The following is an 18,292-nucleotide window of genomic DNA, read 5'->3' as shown; positions in this document are numbered from 1 at the left end:
ACCCTATCCTGGTCTCAGCAATGAGCGAGCATAGAGGGTACACAATTTCTCAGTCGGGCGAGATGAACACCCTATCAAGCACGGATAGCACCGGGGCCAACTGTTTGTTCGTCCACGTGTAATGAGCCCCTGACCTAGCCACCTCCTAAAGATCCATGGTGGAAATGGCGTTATTAAACATGGCCACCTTGGCCAATTAATATTGCAGTTGTATTTATCTGCTCCCGAGCGGATCAGATTAAAATCCCCCAACCACTAGACGGATAAGCGAAGAGCTCACCGATAGCACCTTGGTTTGCAATTCTCCCAAAAAATTGGCCGATCTTGAGTGATCTGCCGGTCCGTAGACCTGAATCACCACTAGCCCCCTCTGAGACTGACGGTGGCGAATGTGCCCAGCTAAAAAAAGGTACCTGCATCCCATTTTAGCACCTCGTAAACTGCTTGGCCAAAGCCTAGCAGCATGCCCCTGAGTGCTCAGACGCAGCTAGGTGGTTCCAAGTGAACCTCTCCAGGGGGTCGATGGCGAGCAGCTCATGAGGACGGAAATCTAACTTAATGGTCTCCTGCAAGCCAACGATATCTATATGTTCCTTCTGCATATAATCCTTCAGCTGGGATCGGCGACCCACGTGGCCGAAGCCACGAATGTTCCAAAAGATTGTGTGCATCTAAATGATACGGTTGCGAAGATGAATGCCCCTCGAGGACACTGCCTTGGCCACACGCCTCACCTTGGCTCTGCAAGGTGAGGGAGGGGGGCCAACACCTGTTGCCTGATACGTCCATTTTGCATCATGCTTTTATATCAATATTTATTGCATTATGGGCTGTCATTACACATTATATCTCAATACTTATGGCTATTTTCTCTTATTTTACAAGGTTTACCATGAAGAGGGGGAATGCCGGCAGCTGGAATTCTGGATGGAAAAGGAGCAAACGATGGAAACATATTCTGCACAACTTCAAAAGTCCTGAAACTCCACGAAACAACCTTTTGGATTTATTAAGAATTTATGAGAGAAAGAAATAGGCCAGGGGGCCCACACCCTATCCAGGAGAAAGGGGGCGCGCCCCCCTTGTAGGGCGCGGCCCCCTATCTCCTAGGCCCCCTGGTGGGCCTCCGGCGTCCATCTTCAGCTATATCATCACTTTTACCCTCGAAAAAATCGTGGGCAAGTTTACGGGATGAAACTCCGCCACCACAAGGCGGAACCTTGGCGGAATCAATCTAGGGCTCTGCGGAGCTATTCTGCCGGGGACACTTCCCTCCGGGAGGGGGAAATCATCACCAACGTCATCACCAACGATCCTCTCATCAGGAGGGGGTCAATCTCCATCAACATCTTCACCAGCACCATCTCCTCTCAAAACCCTAGTTCATCTCTTGTATCCAATCTTGTATCAAAACCATAAATTGGTACTTGTGGGTTGCTAGTAGTGTTGATTACTCCTTGTAGTTGATACTAATTGGTTTACTTGGTGGAAGATCATATGTTCAGATCCTTTATGCATATTATTACTCCTCTGATTATGAAAATGAATATGCTTTGTGAGTAGTTACGTTTGTTCCTGAGGACATGGGTGAAGTCTTGCTATTAGTAGTCATGTGAATTTGGTATTCGTTCGATATTTTGATGAGATGTATGTTGTCTTTCCTCTAGTGGTGTTATGTGAACATCGACTACATGACACTTCACCTTTATTTGGGCCTAGAGGAAGGCATAGGGAAGTAATAAGTAGATGATGGGTTGCTAGAGTGACAGAAGCTTAAACCCTAGTTTATGTGTTGCTTCGTTAGGGGTTGATATGGGCCCATATGTTTAATGTTCTGGTTAGGTTTACCTTAATACTCCTTTTTGTAGTTGCGGATGCTTGCAATAGGGGTTAATCATAAGTGGGATGCTTGTCCAAGTTAGGGCAGTACCCAAGTGTCGGTCCACCCCACATATCAAATTATCAAAGTACCGAACGTGAATCTTACGAACGTGATGAAAACTAGCTTGACGATAATTCCCAATGTGTCCTCGGGAGCTCCTTTCTCATTATTAGAATTATCCAGGCTTATCCTTTGCTACATAAAGGATTGGGCCACCTTGCTGCACTTTATTTACTTTACTTACTTGTTGCTCGTTACTATTTATCTTATCACAAAACTATCTATCACCTACAATTTCAGTGCTTGCATAGAAAACCTTACTGAAAACCGCTTATCATTTCCTTCTGCTCCTCGTTGGGTTCGACACTCTTACTTATCAAAAGGACTATGATATATGCCCTACACTTGTGGGTCATCAAAACTCTTTTCTGGCGCTTTTGGTGAGTGGAACTTGGTAAGGAAACATTTATATAGTGTGCTGAAATTTTCTGTTACTTGTCACTATGGAAACTAATCCTTTGAGGGGCTTGTTTGGGGTATCTTCACCCCAACCAGAAGAGCAAAGAGATGCTCCTCAACCTACTGAACCTTATGAAAATATTCACTTTGAGATTCCTTCGGGTATGATAGAAAAACTGCTAGCTAATCCTTTTGCAGGAGACGGAACATTGCATCCTGACTTACTCCTTATCTTTGTGGATGAAGTTTGTGGATTATTTAAGCTTGCAGGTATCCCCGATGATGTTGTCAAAAGGAAGGTCTTCCCTTTATCTTTGAAGGGAGATGCAATGACATGGTATAGGCTATGTGATGATACGAGATTTTGGAATTATAAGCGACTGAAGTTGGAATTTCACCAGAAGTTCTATCCTATGCATCTTGTTCATCGTGATCGTAATTACATATATAATTTCTGGCCTCGCGAAGGAGAAAGCATCGCTCAAGCTTGGGGAGGCTTAAGTCAATGTTATATTCATGCCCCAATCATGAGCTCTCTCGGGAAATGATTATTCAGAATTTTTATGCTCGGCTTTCTCTTGATAATCGCAACATGCTCGATACTTCCTATGATGGTTCCTATATGCTGAAGACTATTGATTTCAAATGGGACTTATTGGAAAGAATTAAACGCAACTCTGAAGATTGGGGTTCCTACGATGGTAAGGAGTCAGGTATGACACCTAAGTTCGATTGTGTTAAATCTTTTATGGATACCGATGCTTTTCGTGGATTTAGCTCTAAGTATGGACTTGACTCTGAGATAGTATCTACCTTTTGTGAAACTTTTGCTACCCACGTTGATCTCCCTAAAGAGAAGTGGTTTAAATATAATCCCCCTGCTGAAGTGAAAGTAGTTGCACCTATTACAGTCGAAGAAAAGACTATTACATATAGTGATCCTATTATTCCTACTGCTTATGTTGAAAAACCTCCTTTTCCTGTTAGGATAAAAGATCATGTTAAAGCTTCTACTGTTGTTCGTAAGAGTAATACTAGGACCTATACACCTCCTGAGAAAATTAATGTTGAACGTGGTATTGCTATGATTAAAGATCTCTTGGATGAGGACTTAGATGGGCATGTTATCTCTTTCTTGGGTGAAACTGCTAATATTGCTAGACCCGATAATAAGACACGTAGACCTGTTGTAGGCATGCCTGTTATTTCTGTTAAAATAGGAGATCATTGTTATCATGGCTTATGTGATATGGGTGCTAGTGCTAATGTGATACCTTATGATCTTTATAAAGAAATTATGAACGATATTGCACCTGTTGAATTAGAAGACATTGATGTTACTATTAAGCTTGCTAATGAGGACACCATTAAACCTATTGGGATTGTTAGAGATGTTGAAGTCTTGTGTGGGAAGATTAAATACCCTGCTAATTTTCTTGTTCTTGGTTCCCCACAAGATGATTTTTGTCCCATTATTTTTGGTAGACCCTTCTTGAATACTGCTAGTGCTAAGATTAATTGTGAAAAGAATATTGTCACTGTTGGCATAGATGGTATGTCTCATGAGTTTAATTTCGCTAAGTTTAGTAGACAACCTCGTGAAAGGGAACCACCTAGTAAGGATGAAATTATTGGTCTTGCTTCCATTGTTGTTCCTCCAACTGAACCGTTAGAACAATATTTTTTAGACCATGAAAACGATATGTTTATGAAGGAAAGGGAAGAAATAGATGAAGTGTTCCTTAAACAAGAACCTATGCTAAAACATAACCTTCCCGTTGAAACTCATGGGGATCCCCCTCCACCCAAGGGTGATCCAGTGTTCGAACTCAAACCCTTACCTGATAATCTCAAGTATGCTTATCTTGATGAAAAAGAAATATATCATGTTATTATTAGTGCTAACCTTTCAGAGAAAGAAGAAGAAAGATTATTGAAAACTCTGAAGAAGCACCGAGCTGCTATTGGATATACTCTGGACGATCTTAAGGGCATTAGTCCCACATTATGTCAACACAAAATTTCAGTGGAGAAAGATGCCAAACCAGTTAGAGATCCTCAAAGACGATTAAACCCCAAAATGAAGGAAGTGGTAAGAAAGGAGATTCTAAAACTCCTTGAGGCAGGTATTATTTATCCCGTTGCTGATAGTGAATGGGTAAGCCCTGTCCATTGTGTCCCTAAAAAGGGAGGTATTATCGTTGTTCCTAATGATAAAGATGAATTGATCCTGCAAAGAATTATTACAGGCTATAGGATGGTAATTGATTTCCGTATGTTAAATAAAGCTACTAAGAAAGATCATTACCCTTTACCTTTTATTGATCAAATGCTAGAAAGGCTATCCAAACAAACATATTTTTGCTTTCTAGATGGTTATTCTGGCTTCTCTCAAATACATGTGCCCGCGAAGGATCAATCTGAAACTACTTTTACTTGCCCTTTTGGTACTTTTGCTTATAGACGTATGCCTTTTGGTTTATGTAATGCACCTGCTACCTTTCAAAGATGCATGATGGATATATTTTATGATTTTTGTGAAAAGATTTGTGAGGTATTCATGGATGACTTCTCCGTCTATGGATCCTCTTTTGATGATTGTTTGAGCAACCTTGATCGAGTTTTGCAGAGATGCGAAGACACTAGTCTCGTCCTGAATTGGGAAAAGTGTCACTTTATGGTTAATGAAGGCATTGTCTTGGGGCACAAGATCTCCGGAGAGAGGTATTGAAGTTGATAAATCCAAAGTTGATGCTATTGAAAAGATGCCATGTCCCAAGGACATAAAAGGTATAAGAAGTTTCCTTGCTCATGCCGGCTTTTATAGGAGGTTCATTAAGGACTTTTCTAAAATCTCTAGGCCTCTTACTAATTTATTGCAAAAAGATATTCCTTTTGTCTTTGATGATGATTGTGTAGAAGCATTTGAAACACTTCAGAAAGCCTTGATCACTGCACCTATTGTCCAGCCACCTGATTGGAATTTACCTTTTGAAATTATGTGCGATGCTAGTGATTATGATGTAGGTGCTATTTTAGGGAAAAGAGTTCATAAGAAATTGAATGTTATCCAATATGCTAGTAAGACTCTTGATACTGCCCAGAGAAATTATGCTACTACTGAAAAAGAGTTCTTAGCAGTTGTGTTTGCATGTGATAAGTTTAGACCTTATATTGTTGATTCCAAAGTTACTATTCACACTGATCATGCTGCTATTAAATATCTTATGGAAAAGAAAGATGCTAAGCCTAGACTCATTAGATGGGTTCTCTTGCTCCGAGAATTTGACTTGCATATTATTGATAGAAAGGGAGCTGAGAACCCCGTTGCAGACAACTTGTCTAGGTTAGAGAATTTTCTTGATGACCCACTGCCTATTAATGATAGTTTTCCTGATGAACAATTAGCGGTTGTCAATGCTTCTCGTACTGCTCCTTGGTATGCTGATTATGCTAATTACATTGTTGCTAAATATATACCGCCTAGTTTCACATACCAGCAAAAGAAAAAGTTCTTTTATGATTTAAGACATTACTTCCGGGATGATCCACACCTTTATAAACAAGGAGTAGATGGTATTATTAGATGTTGTGTGCCTGAGCATGAACAGGAACAAATCCTACGCAACTGTCACTCTGAATCTTATGGAGGACACCACGCTGGAGATAGAACTGCACACAAGGTACTACAATCTGGTTTTATTGGCCTACTCTCTTCAAAGATGCTCGTAAGTTTGTCTTATCTTGTGATGAATGTCAAAGAATAGGTAACATTAGTAGACGTCAAGAAATGCCTATGAATTATTCTCTTGTTATTGAACCATTTGATGTTTGGGGCTTTGATTATATGGGACCTTTTCCTGCCTCCAATGGTTATACACATATTTTAGTTGTTGTTGATTACGTTACTAAGTGGGTAGAAGCTATTCCAACTAGTAGTGCTGATCATAACACTTCTATTAAAATGCTTAAAGAAGTTGTTTTTCTGAGGTTTGGAGTCCCTAGATATCTTATGACTGATGGTGGTTCACACTTTATTCATGGTGCTTTCCATAAGGTGCTTGCTAAGTATGATGTCAATCATAGCATCGCATCTCCTTATCACCCGCAGTCTAGTGGTCAAGTAGAGTTGAGCAATAGAGAGCTCAAATTAATTTTGCAAAATATTGTGAATAGATCTAGAAAGAATTGGTCCAAAAAACTTGATGATGCATTATGGGCCTATAGAACTGCATACAAAAATCGTATGGGTATGTCTCCATATAAGATGGTTTATGGAAAAGCATGTCATTTACCTCTTGAACTTGAACATAAAGCATATTGGGCTATTAAACAGCTCAATTATGACTTCAAACTTGCCGGTGAGAAGAGGTTGTTTGATATTAGCTCACTTGATGAATGGAGAACCCAAGCATATGAGAATGTCAAGCTTTTCAAAGAAAAAGTCAAACGCTGGCATGATAAGAGGATACAAAAGCGTGAGTTTAACGTAGGAGATTATGTGTTAATATTCAACTCTCGTTTAAGATTTTTTGCAGGAAAACTTCTCTTAAAATGGGAAGGTCCCTACGTTATCGAGGAGGTCTATTGTTCTGGTGCTATAAAAATCAACAACTTCGAAGGCACAAATCTGAGGGTGGTAAATGGTCAAAGAATTAAACATTATATTTCAGGTAATCCTATCAATGTTGAAACTAATATTATTGAAACCATAACCCATGAGCAATACATAAGAGACACTTTCCAGAATGTTCCAGACTCCGAAAAGGCATAGGTACGTGGTACGGTAAGTAAACCGACTCCAAAACAACTCTAATGGCAATTTTTATAAGTTTTGGATTATTTAAGAATTTTAGGAAGAAAGAAGTAGTCCGAAAGGGACACAAGGCTCCCACGAGAGAGGAGGCTGCGCCCCCCGCCTGTAGGGAGCGCCCCCTGTCTCGTGGGCACCTCGTGTGCCTCCCGGACTCTGTTTTCTTGTATGTTACATATTTTGGTCGGTAAAAAATCATTATATATACTCCCGAAGGTTTTGACCACCGTATCACGCAAATATCTTCTGTTTTCATTTCGAGCTGTTTCTGTTTCAGATCTAGAGCATCATGTCGTCTCCAAGCGCTCCCAAGGACAAGTTTTTCGAGAGGGTTATCAACCCCTATCTCGCGGAGGTGCTTCATCACCCTCAAACCATTGAGATGCGTGAGGGGGTCCTGCACATCCGCGATGTGGAGGGACCAAGGCTCATCGGGAGCATGGAGACAAAGCTCGAAGCCATGGAGCAAGAAGTTTTCAAGTGTTAAGGGATGGTGGAGTGTGGACTCAACGCCAATCAGATGATGATCACGGAGTTCACCAACAACCACAAGATGGATGCCAAAGTCATTGGGGAGACCATCTTCAAGCTTCAAAAGAAAATCAAGCACCTCCAAGCCCAGATTTATGACCTGCAAAACCAGAACTGTGAGTATGAATATAGATTCAAGCGAATGAGTTTGGCTGCAGATTTAAGGATCCCGAAGACTCGATCGTCCATTTATGATGGAGAGCCTATGCCTTGGAAGACGGACGACAAGCCTACATCATCAACAATTCCCACTTCACCACCTCCGAAGAAATAATCACTTGGGTATGGGCACTCCCCTTGGCAACTGCCAAGCTTGGGGGAGGTGCCCCGGTATCGTATCACCATCGCACTCCTATATTCACCGCTTTATTTAGTTCGATCCTTTTAGTAGTATCTTGATCTAGTATATTGAAGTTTTGATATCAAGTAGTTTTGAGTTTTGCATTGTGATCTCTTTATGTAAGCGAGTTCGTGTGCTATCTATAATAAACATTAGTGTTGAGTCAAGGGCTTTGCTATGTTGCTATGATCTTGAGGAAGTAGAAAGAACAAAAGAGTTCATATTGATCTTATGGATAGTGATAACTTCACACCTAGAAAGTATGAGGCATAAAAATTGTTGAGAGTTGATGAACGTAGCCTTGGTCATCGTTGCAATTAATAGGAAGTGATAAGGAAAGAGGGGTTCACATATAGATATATTATCTTGGACATCTTTTATGGTTGTGAAGCACTCATTAAGTATGACATGCTAAAAGAGTTGATGTTAGACAAGGAAGACAACGTAATGGTTTATGTTTTCCGACATCTCAGTTAAATTATATTGTCATTGACCTTCCAAACATGTTGAGCTTGCCTTTCCCCCTCTTGCTAGCCAAATTCCTTGCACCAAGTAGAGATACTACTTGTGCTTCCAAATATCCTTAAACCCAGTTTTGCCATGAGAGTCCACCATACCTACCTATGGATTGAGTAAGATCCTTCAAGTAAGTTGTCATCGGTGCAAGCAATAAAAATTGCTCTCTAAATATGTATGACTTATTAGTGCAGAGAAAATAAGCTTTGTACGAACTTGTTGTGGAAGTAATAAAAGCGACAGATTGCATAATAAAAGTCCACATACAAGGGGCAATATAAAGTGACGTTCTTTTGCATTAAGATTTCGTGCATCAACCCTAAACGTGCATGACAACCTCTGCTTCCCTCTGCGAAGGGCCTATCTTTTACTTTATGTTTTTACTTTATGCTTGAGTCAAGGTGATCCTCACATTTTCCCTTTTGCATTTTATCCTTTGGCAAGCTCCTCGTGTTTGAAAGATCATGATACATATATCCAATTGGATGTAAGTTGGCATAGGCTATTATTGTTGACATCACCTAAAGGTGAATACATTGGGAGGCAACATAATAAGCCCCTATCTTTCTCAATGTCCGGCTGAAACTCTATAACCACAAGTATTGCATGAGTGTTAGCAATTATGGGAGACTACAAGATAGTTGAGTATGTGAGCTTGTTGAAAAGCTCTATTATTGACTCTTTCTGATGTTACGATAAATTGCAATTGCTTCAATGACTGAGATTATAGTTTGTTAGTTCCCAATGAAGTTTATGAACCATACTTGACATTGTGAATTGCTTATTACTTGAGCATAGGAAATCATATGACAAAATCTATATATGTTACTGTTATTAGAATGATCATGATGCCCTCATGTCCGTATTTTATTTTTCTCGACACCTCTATCTCTAAACATGTGGACATATTTTTCGATTTCGGCTTCCGCTTGAGGACAAGCGAGGTCTAAGCTTAGGGGAGTTGATACGTCCATTTTGCATCATGCTTTTACATCAATATTTATTGCATTATGGGCTGTCATTACACATTATATCTCAATACTTATGGCTATTCTCTCTTATTTTACAAGGTTTACCATGAAGAGGGGGAATGCCGGCAGCTGGAATTCTGGCTGGAAAAGGAGCAAACGTTGGAAACCTATTCTGCACAACTCCAAAAGTCCTGAAACTCCACGAAACAACCTTTTGGATTTATTAAGAATTTATGAGTGAAAGAAATAGGCCAGGGGGCCCACACCCTGTCCAGGAGACAGGGGCGCCCCCCTGTAGGGCGCGGCCCCCTATCTCCTGGGCCCCCTGGTGGGCCTCTAGTGTCCATCTTCGGCTATATCATCACTTTTACCCTGGAAAAAATCATGGGCAAGCTTACAGGACAAAACTCCGCCGCCATGAGGCGGAACCTTGGCGGAATCCATCTAGGGCTTTGGTGGAGCTGTTCTACCGGGGTCACTTCCCTCCGGGAGTGGGAAATCATCACCAACGTCATCACCAATGATCCTCTCATCGGGAGGGGGTCAATCTCCATCAACATCTTCACCAGCACCATCTCCTCTCGAAACCCTAGTTCATCTCTTGTATCCAATCTTGTATCAAAACCACAAATTGGTACCTGTGGGTTGCTAGTAGTGGTGATTACTCCTTGTAGTTGATACTAATTTGTTTACTTGGTGGAAGATCATATGTTCAGATCCTTTATGCATATTATTACTCCTCTGATTATGAACATGAATATGCTTTGTGAGTAGTTACGTTTGTTCCTGAGGACATGGGTGAAGTCTTGCTATTAGTAGTCATGTGAATTTGGTATTCGTTCGATATTTTGATGAGATGTATGTTGTCTTTCCTCCAGTGGTGTTATGTGAATGTCGACTACATGACACTTCACCATTATTTGGGCCTAGAGGAAGGCATAGGGAAGTAATAAGTAGATGATGGGTTGCTAGAGTGACAGAAGCTTAAACCCTAGTTTATGCGTTGCTTCGTTAGTGGTTGATATGGACCCATATGTTTAATGTTGTGGTTAGGTTTACCTTAATACTCCTTTTTGTAGTTGTGATTGCTTGCAATAGGGGTTAATCATAAGTGGGATGCTTGTCCAAGTTAGGGCAGTACCCAAGTGTCGGTCCACCCACATATCAAATTATCAAAGTACCGAACACGAATCTTACAAACTGATGAAAACTAGCTTGACGATAATTCCCAATGTGTCCTCGGGAGATCCTTTCTCATTATTAGAATTGTCCAGGCTTATCCTTTGCTACATAAAGGATTGGGCCACCTTGCTGCACTTTATTTACTTTATTTACTTATTGGTCGTTACTATTTATCTTATCACAAAACTATCTATCACCTACAATTTCAGTACTTGCAGAGAAAACCTTACTGAAAACTGCTTATCATTTCCTTCTGCTCCTCATTGGGTTCGACACTCTTACTTATCAAAAGGACTAGGATAGATCCCCTACACTTGTGGGTCATCATTGCCAGCTCCACTTCATCAGGACAGACCGCGAGTGCCTGAGAGGCCCCTCCCTCCTGCACCAGCTGGTCAGCGCGCGCTGCAACAGCAGCTGCGAGCTCTGTCTGTGCCTGCTCTTTCGCACGTAGTAGAGATAATAACTCATGCGTACCCCCTAAGCACGACGCGCCACCCCACTATCCTCCAACACCTCACTACAATGATCATCAAAGAATGCATTCAGAGCCATAAAGCGAGGGGTAGGATTATCTGAGAGCTCCAAGTTCTTCTAGGCCTGGATCAGTTGAGCCTACTGCAGCGCCGGTAGGTTCGGCTTGGCGCCCCTCGAGCGCGAGCTGGAGCGCACCGGAGCCACAGCCACCGCCTTTGATCGCTTGGCATGCGGGATCGGCGCCGCCTTGGTGGCCTCCTGGAGCAGGACGTCTCCGATGGGCTATGCCAGGGGGAGGCGAGCGCCATCACCGTCTGGCGGGGAGTCGGTGATACGTCTCCAACGTATCTATAATTTTTGATTGTTCCATGTTATTATATTATCCGTTTTGGATGTTTATGGGCTTTACTTTACACATTTATATTATTTTTGGGACTAACCTATTAACCGGAGGCCCAGCCCGTATTGCTGTTTTCTTGCCTATTTCAGTGTTTCAAAGAAAAGGAATATCAAATGGAGTCCAAACGGAATGAAACCTTTGGAAAAGTTATTTTTGGAACAGAAGCAATCCACGGAACTTGGAGTGCAAGCCAGGGAAGCTTTGAGGAGTCAACAAGATAGGGGGGCGCGCCCTGGAAGCTTTGAGGAGTCAACAAGATAGGGGGGCGCGCCCACCCCCCTTGGGCGCGCCCTCCACTCTCGTGGGCCCCTCGTGGCTCCCCCGATCGACTTCTTTCGCCTATATATTCCCATATACCCTAAAACCATCGAAAAACAAGATAGATCGGGAGCTCCGCCGCCGCAAGCCTCTGCAGCCACCAAAAACCTGTCGGGAGCTCGTTCCGGCACCCTGCCGGAGGGGGGATCCCTCACCGGTGGCCATCTTCATCATCCCGGTGCTCTCCATGACGAGGAGGGAGTAGTTCAGCCTCAGGGCTGAGGGTATGTACCAGTAGCTATGTGTTTGATCTCTCTCTCTCTCTCGTGTTCTCTCTATGGAACGATCTTGATGTATCGTGAGATTTGCTATTATAGTTGGATCTTATGATGTTTCTCCCCCTCTACTCTCTTGTGATGAATTGAGTTTTCCATTTGAAGTTATCTTATCAGATTGAGTCTTTAAGGATTTGAGAACACTTGATGTATGTCTTGTCGTGCTTATCCGTGGTGACAATGGGATATCACGTGATCCACTTGATGTATGTTTTGGTGATCAACTTGCCGGTTCCGCCTATGAACCTATGCATAGGGGTTGGCACACGTTTTCGTCTTGACTCTCCAGTAGAAACTTTGGGGCACTCTTTGAAGTACTTTGTGTTGGTTGAATAGATGAATCTGAGATTGTGTGATGCATATCGTATAATCATGCCCACAGATACTTGAGGTGACATTGGAGTATCTAGGTGACATTAGGGTTTTGGTTGATTTGTGTCTTAAGGTGTTATTCTAGTATGAACTCTATGATAGATTGAACGGAAAGAATAGCTTCGTGTTATTTTACTACAGACTCTTGAATAGATCGAGTAGAAAGGATAACTTTGAGGTGGTTTCATACCCTACCATAATCTCTTCGTTTGTTCTCCGCTATTAGTGGCTTTGGAGTGACTCTTTGTTGCATGTTGAGGGATAGTTATATGATCCAATTATGTTCTTATTATTGAGAGAACTTGCACTAGTGAAAGTATGAACCCTAGGCCTTGTTTCCTACCATTGCAATACCGTTTATGCTCACTTTTATCATTAGTTACCTTGCTGTTTTAATAATTTAAGATTACAAAAACCTATATCTACCATCCATATTGCACTTGTATCACCATCTCTTCGCCGAACTAGTGCACCTATACAATTTACCATTGTATTGGGTGTGTTGGGGACAAAAGAGAATCTTTGTTATTTGGTTGCAGGGTTGTTTGAGAGAGACCATCTTCATCCTACGCCTCCCACGGATTGACAAAACCTTAGGTCATCCACTTGAGGGAAATTTGCTACTGTCCTACAAACCTCTGCACTTGGAGGCCCAACAACGTCTACAAGAAGAAGGTTGTCCGGGCCTTTGACATTGTTGGGAGGGGGCGAGTGCAGCTCCGGAACCCCCCGATGGGGTGCATCGAGCTCCGGCTCAAGCTTGATGGAGAAGCCCTCACCATTGAACCATATCTGCACCATGCCCTGCAGCTTCGCTGGCTTGCGACAGGCGAAACGCATCCAGACCGGGCCAGAGCGGATCAGGGACAGCTCGTCCACCACCAACGGTCTGCCCAACATCGACATCCCCGCCATCATCCTATCCACCCTGTGGTGCTTGGGAGGAACTCCCCACAGCTTAACCCACACCTCTGGCATGGTTTCCCCTTTGGGCGCATCGATAACTGCGTCGCGGATCAGCGCTGTGATGTTGTTAATGGAGAGAAACAGCTTGCCGTTGTGAGTGGCCATGCGCAGCATGGAGGGATCTGGGAAAACCACCGAGAAGTTGTCGACGTCGATCTGGGCCACCTGCCAATCCCACGCGCCCTCAAACAGATGTGGCAGCTCCACCTCCAGGAGCTCCTTCGAGAGCAAGCCCGGGGCCGCGGAGAGGATGGCAGCGTTGACCCCGATCACGCACTGCTGGTCTTCATCTTCATCTTCAGTGAACTACAGGCAGAAGAACCCCTCTCCTGGGATGCTGTGCCCCATGGTCTGAAGCAGGAGGGGCTTGCCGCGGGAGGGGAAATTGGCTGAAATGTGGCCCTTCTGGGAGCAAAGGATGCAGAGTGCCTTGAACTTGCAGGTGCTCTGGAAGTGCCCTGCGCGTCCGCACTTGAAGCACTCCCTATCGTCTGCCTCCTCCACCGGAATGGGCTCGGCTGTCGTGCCCTTGGAGGACTGACCCGCTAGCAGTGAAGGCGGCGGCTTGGAGCCCGGCGTCCCCACCGGCTTGTACTTCTTCTTCTTCTTCACGGCGTAGGGGTCACCGATCCGATCGGCGTAGAACTGAGGCATCTCCTCTTTGCGCTTGAGCTCGAGCCCCTTCTTTTTGTACTCTTCCTTCTTCCGCTTCTTGCGCTCCTGCTCTTTAATCCACCACGGCGATGGCGCCCCCCCAGCCTCCTGCCTCACTGTCATGCTCTGCACCTTTCGCCTTGGCATGCGCCCGAAGCTCACGCTCGCGGCTACGCTCCGCCGCACGGTCGAGGGGTGGGAGGGGACGCTTGTCCGCCCGTCAGTCGGCCTTGGAAGCCATCGCAACCACCTCGGTGAAGGAATGCACGAGGGGCGGCGGGGGGAGAGTGGGGAGGAGAGATCGAGCGGAGCGACCGAGGCGACGCACCTCCGATTTTGTGGCCGGAAACCCTAAAGACGGATCTAGGGTCCCTTTGTGTAGCCAGAGCCACTTATATACCCACGCCACTGGGCCTGGGCTAGGCGGGCCGGGCTTCTTACAAAGCGACAAGGGTTGCCCCAGGCGCGACCGTTCCTGACTGGTCACAACCACCTGGGCCTGACCCAAGCTAGAAGTGGGCCTGGGCCTCTCTCCCTGAGTGGCCCCGAGGCCCACCAGACCAGCCTGCTCGGAAGCCCAAACCCTAGAGCTTGGCTGCCCGACTCCGCCGACGCCGCCAGCATCGCCGCTGCCGGCACAGTTGCCACCCCAGGGCACTGCGGACGGCCCGGAGCTGGAGGCCCTCCTCTGTGTCTGGAACCGTGAGGCCGGCGAGCCCCAGCCCCGACCTGAGATCCACGCCGGCAAGGACCACAACCACCAGGCGCAAATGCCCGACGCCGGCCAGCCCTGAGCGAGCCACCAAGCTCCTCCGCCCTGGCCACGAAATAACTCACCGAGCAGCTACCAGAAGGCGCCGCCGACGAGTGGCCCGCCCCACGACGCTGACTCGTAGATGGTGTCGAGCACCATGTGGAGAAAGTGGTCCCTTCTCTGCGCGCCGCCGTCGTGTTCTCGATGCCCTCCTGCTAGAGGAACTTGCCATACTCGGTGACGAGGAGCGGCTTGCGGAGGTGGCACAAATGCTCATATAGGCACACATATACTCCAAAAAAGGTTTTCCCCCGCTTTGTTTTACAAAGCAACCAACCGAACCATCAAGGGATAGGTGCTGGGGCGGAAGCAACACAGTCATGCCTAAAAGAAACGATAGAGAAAGAGCAAAAGAAACAAATGCCGACAACGGTGGATCAACAAAAACGAAGAAGCCTCGCGACCGCTGCGCCCACCGGGTATCTTCACTAGGCTCCAAGACTCCAAAGCGCCAGCACCAATCAACACCTCCAAGAAGGATCGCGGCGATGACGACACTGCTACCAAGGGTTTCCACTGTTACACGGCGTGGCGAGAGGAAGGGTAGCCCCCGACGCCCTCCTAGAAGGTCAGGTGGCACCTATAGGCGCCACAGCGCCAGTGTCGGCCATGCCGAAAGGGGTTTCCCCCGATCTCAAGCCGCACCTCGGGCGCACCGGAGCCTGCCACCAAACCAACCACCACCCTGCGCCAACGCTATCTTGAGCCCCCCACACCGTCTCACCACGGCAATGCGAAGTGAGGACAGCACGGCGATGATTCGTAGCCGGGACTAGGGCAACAGCACCGTCGGCACACATGAGGGATCAACCTCCACCGTCAGCGATGGTAGCCGTCCGAACACAATAGCAGGAGCACACCAGGCTCGTGGGCCCATAGGCCCGGCTGAGCCCTCATAGGCATGTAAAGCTCCCGCCCTCGCGCTGCTGCAGGCACGCCCTCGGCACCGCCGCCCCACATCCGAGCCGCTCCTCCTCCTCACCGCGCAGCAGACAACGAGGGCACACCGGGGGGCTGACCCGCTAGGACCCAGATGGGGCCCGCCGGGCCCAGATCTGGGTCGGGGGCGCGACGCCGGCCACCTAGCGCCACAATGCCGCCCCGCCACCAAGGAGCGGCGCCGACACCACGCCTACCACTGCCGTAGGGCCGCCGGACCGCAGCCAAACCGGGTTGCACCGCCGCCGCCTCCCTGCCCCGGGAAGGGAGCACGCGCGCGGGGACAAGAAGGCCCGCCGTCGCCGGCACCACCTGGGACAGCGCGGGGGGCGTCCACCGGCGGTGGCGGCGGGCGGGGGGGGGAGACGGGGAGGAGGGAGCCCGCGGGAGAGGAGCTCGAGCTCCGCCGCGGCCACCTTCCGAGGAGGCGGCGTTAGGGAGGATCTGGACGGGGGAAGGAGGGGACGGAAGGGGACGCAGGTGGGGGGCTAGGCCGGCGTCCGGCGGCGGGGGAAGGGGAGGAGGGTGAACCCTAGTGCTAGCTCAGCTCCTCATATACTACCATGCAAAAAATCTACAAACATATACTCATTCCATGAACACGCACACACCCATCCTATCCTATGAACACCTCCGAGACTAAGCCGATACATCATCTTGAGATTAACGAAGTCACCACACGTGTTTTCATAGTCTAGGGGAAATGTCTTCTTACTGAACGAATATCACCAAAAAGTCTGGAATAAATCCAGCAAAATACAAGCAACGGTGATAAGTCTAGGACATGAACCCGGCGGGCTGGTTTCACACAAAAAACTAACCATCTGAGTTGGGCTTAGTTCACGAAGATCAACTTGTTGCTTGGGGTTATTTTACCGAGAGTTGAAGCTAGCGATGGAAGGGAGAGTTGAGGAGTTAGCGGCCATGCAGAGCTATCGAACACATGTAAGATTTTCATTTCACCTTTCTTTACATTAGATGAATGAATGGATTTCTTTCTTCTTTTTGTGAGTCGCCATTGGCCGTTGGGCACGCACCGTCCTTTGATAGAAGATAATTTCAGTTAGGTGGATGGCCAGCATCCCATTTAATGGAGGACTACTGGGCGCTGGCTCTCAAAGTCTCAATGGTCCATATACTAGTTGCACCACGTGATGCACGTACGTGAAGATAATGTGGAACTCCACACCAGAAGAAAACAAGATAATGCGAGAACTCCAACTCTCTCTCTATATATAAATAGAGTCAGAGACGAGCTGGGCAGCACACTTGACATCGCATCTCCCTATTACTACTACTCTTCAGAGTCTTCACCAGACAAAGTAGCTGCTGTTGCGATGGCCTGTGCTCCATCTACGGTGAAGGTGGCCGCCATCTCCCTGCTGGTGATCCTGTGCGCCGGAACACAGCTCACGGCCGTGCATGGCCGCGGCCCGGCCCTCGACGTCGCGGATGGCGCGGCCCTGCTGCGGCTCGTGAAGCCTGCGTCGGCGGCGCTGGACGAGCTGGCCGAGAGGCTGCGTCAGGGCTGGCTTCAGTGCAATGAATCGTGTCAGACTTGTAAGTTCGTTTGCGCATGCCAGAACTGTGAGTGTGACGGCCCGCCATCGGAGGAGAACGATAAGTGTGAGCGGGATTGCATCCGGGCAAGGGGCTGCGAACGGAGGACATGATAATCCTGCTGTTGGCATGTGTTCTTGTGTGTGCACCGTGTATTCCAAGTACTTAGCTACTTACTAAGTTCCAATCTGGTTGGTTGTGTAATAAGCACCCGTGGCCCGGCCCTAGGCAGGCAGGCGAACGTACGTGCATATGTGCGTTGTGGAGGCATGGTACAGTGAGTGCCGTTTCAGTTGTCCCTGGTGTGAACGTATTGTACACGTCCGTTGATCTGTCTTGGCGCAGTGCAGTGCAATGAATCATGGTTAAAACAACAATTAAAATGCATTTGTCCAACATACTAGATGCACTAAACATCATGAACAAAATCATCACACATCTAACGACAACCATAATTAGAGTCTTGATTAGATCATAGCGCACATAGGGATCGTTTGTAGATGAAGTAATTGTTGATGTTGTGAAGGCGATGTTGTTAACAGCGTTGCTGCTGAAGACCGGCCGAAGCAGATGTTGACGATGACGGCACGCAACAAAGCCTGAACTTGCAGGTAGACGGCCCGTGGTGAAGAACGCAAGCAGTCGCGTGAAGCGCATCCCAAAACCTAATTCGTTCTCTCCCCATTCAAGGATCACAAGGTCAAGAGGTTCTGGAGACCTGCTCTCACGTTCGCTGGTGTACGCCGATATTTGGGATATAGAAAAATAAAAACCAAAAGAAAGCCATGCTCCTGTAATACCACGGCCAGATTTCGACAAACCA

At 46.4% G+C, this 18,292-nt stretch overlaps 1 protein-coding gene across 1 annotated transcript; it reads left to right on the top strand.

The window, feature by feature from the left end:
- The first annotated feature begins 17,158 nt into the window (after positions 1–17,158).
- LOC123117552 (uncharacterized) lies at positions 17,159–17,801 on the top strand. Its single transcript, XM_044538284.1, has one exon. It carries the CDS (start codon positions 17,247–17,249, stop codon positions 17,580–17,582), a length of 336 nt encoding a protein of 111 aa, XP_044394219.1. The 5' UTR covers positions 17,159–17,246; the 3' UTR covers positions 17,583–17,801.
- The last annotated feature ends 491 nt before the right edge of the window (positions 17,802–18,292 follow it).

This window comes from Triticum aestivum, chromosome 5B (genome assembly GCF_018294505.1).
Source record: "Triticum aestivum cultivar Chinese Spring chromosome 5B, IWGSC CS RefSeq v2.1, whole genome shotgun sequence".
Classification (NCBI taxonomy): domain Eukaryota; kingdom Viridiplantae; phylum Streptophyta; class Magnoliopsida; order Poales; family Poaceae; genus Triticum; species Triticum aestivum.
Note: the sequence above shows the minus strand (reverse complement) of the source record. Positions and strands in the feature narration are given on the sequence as shown.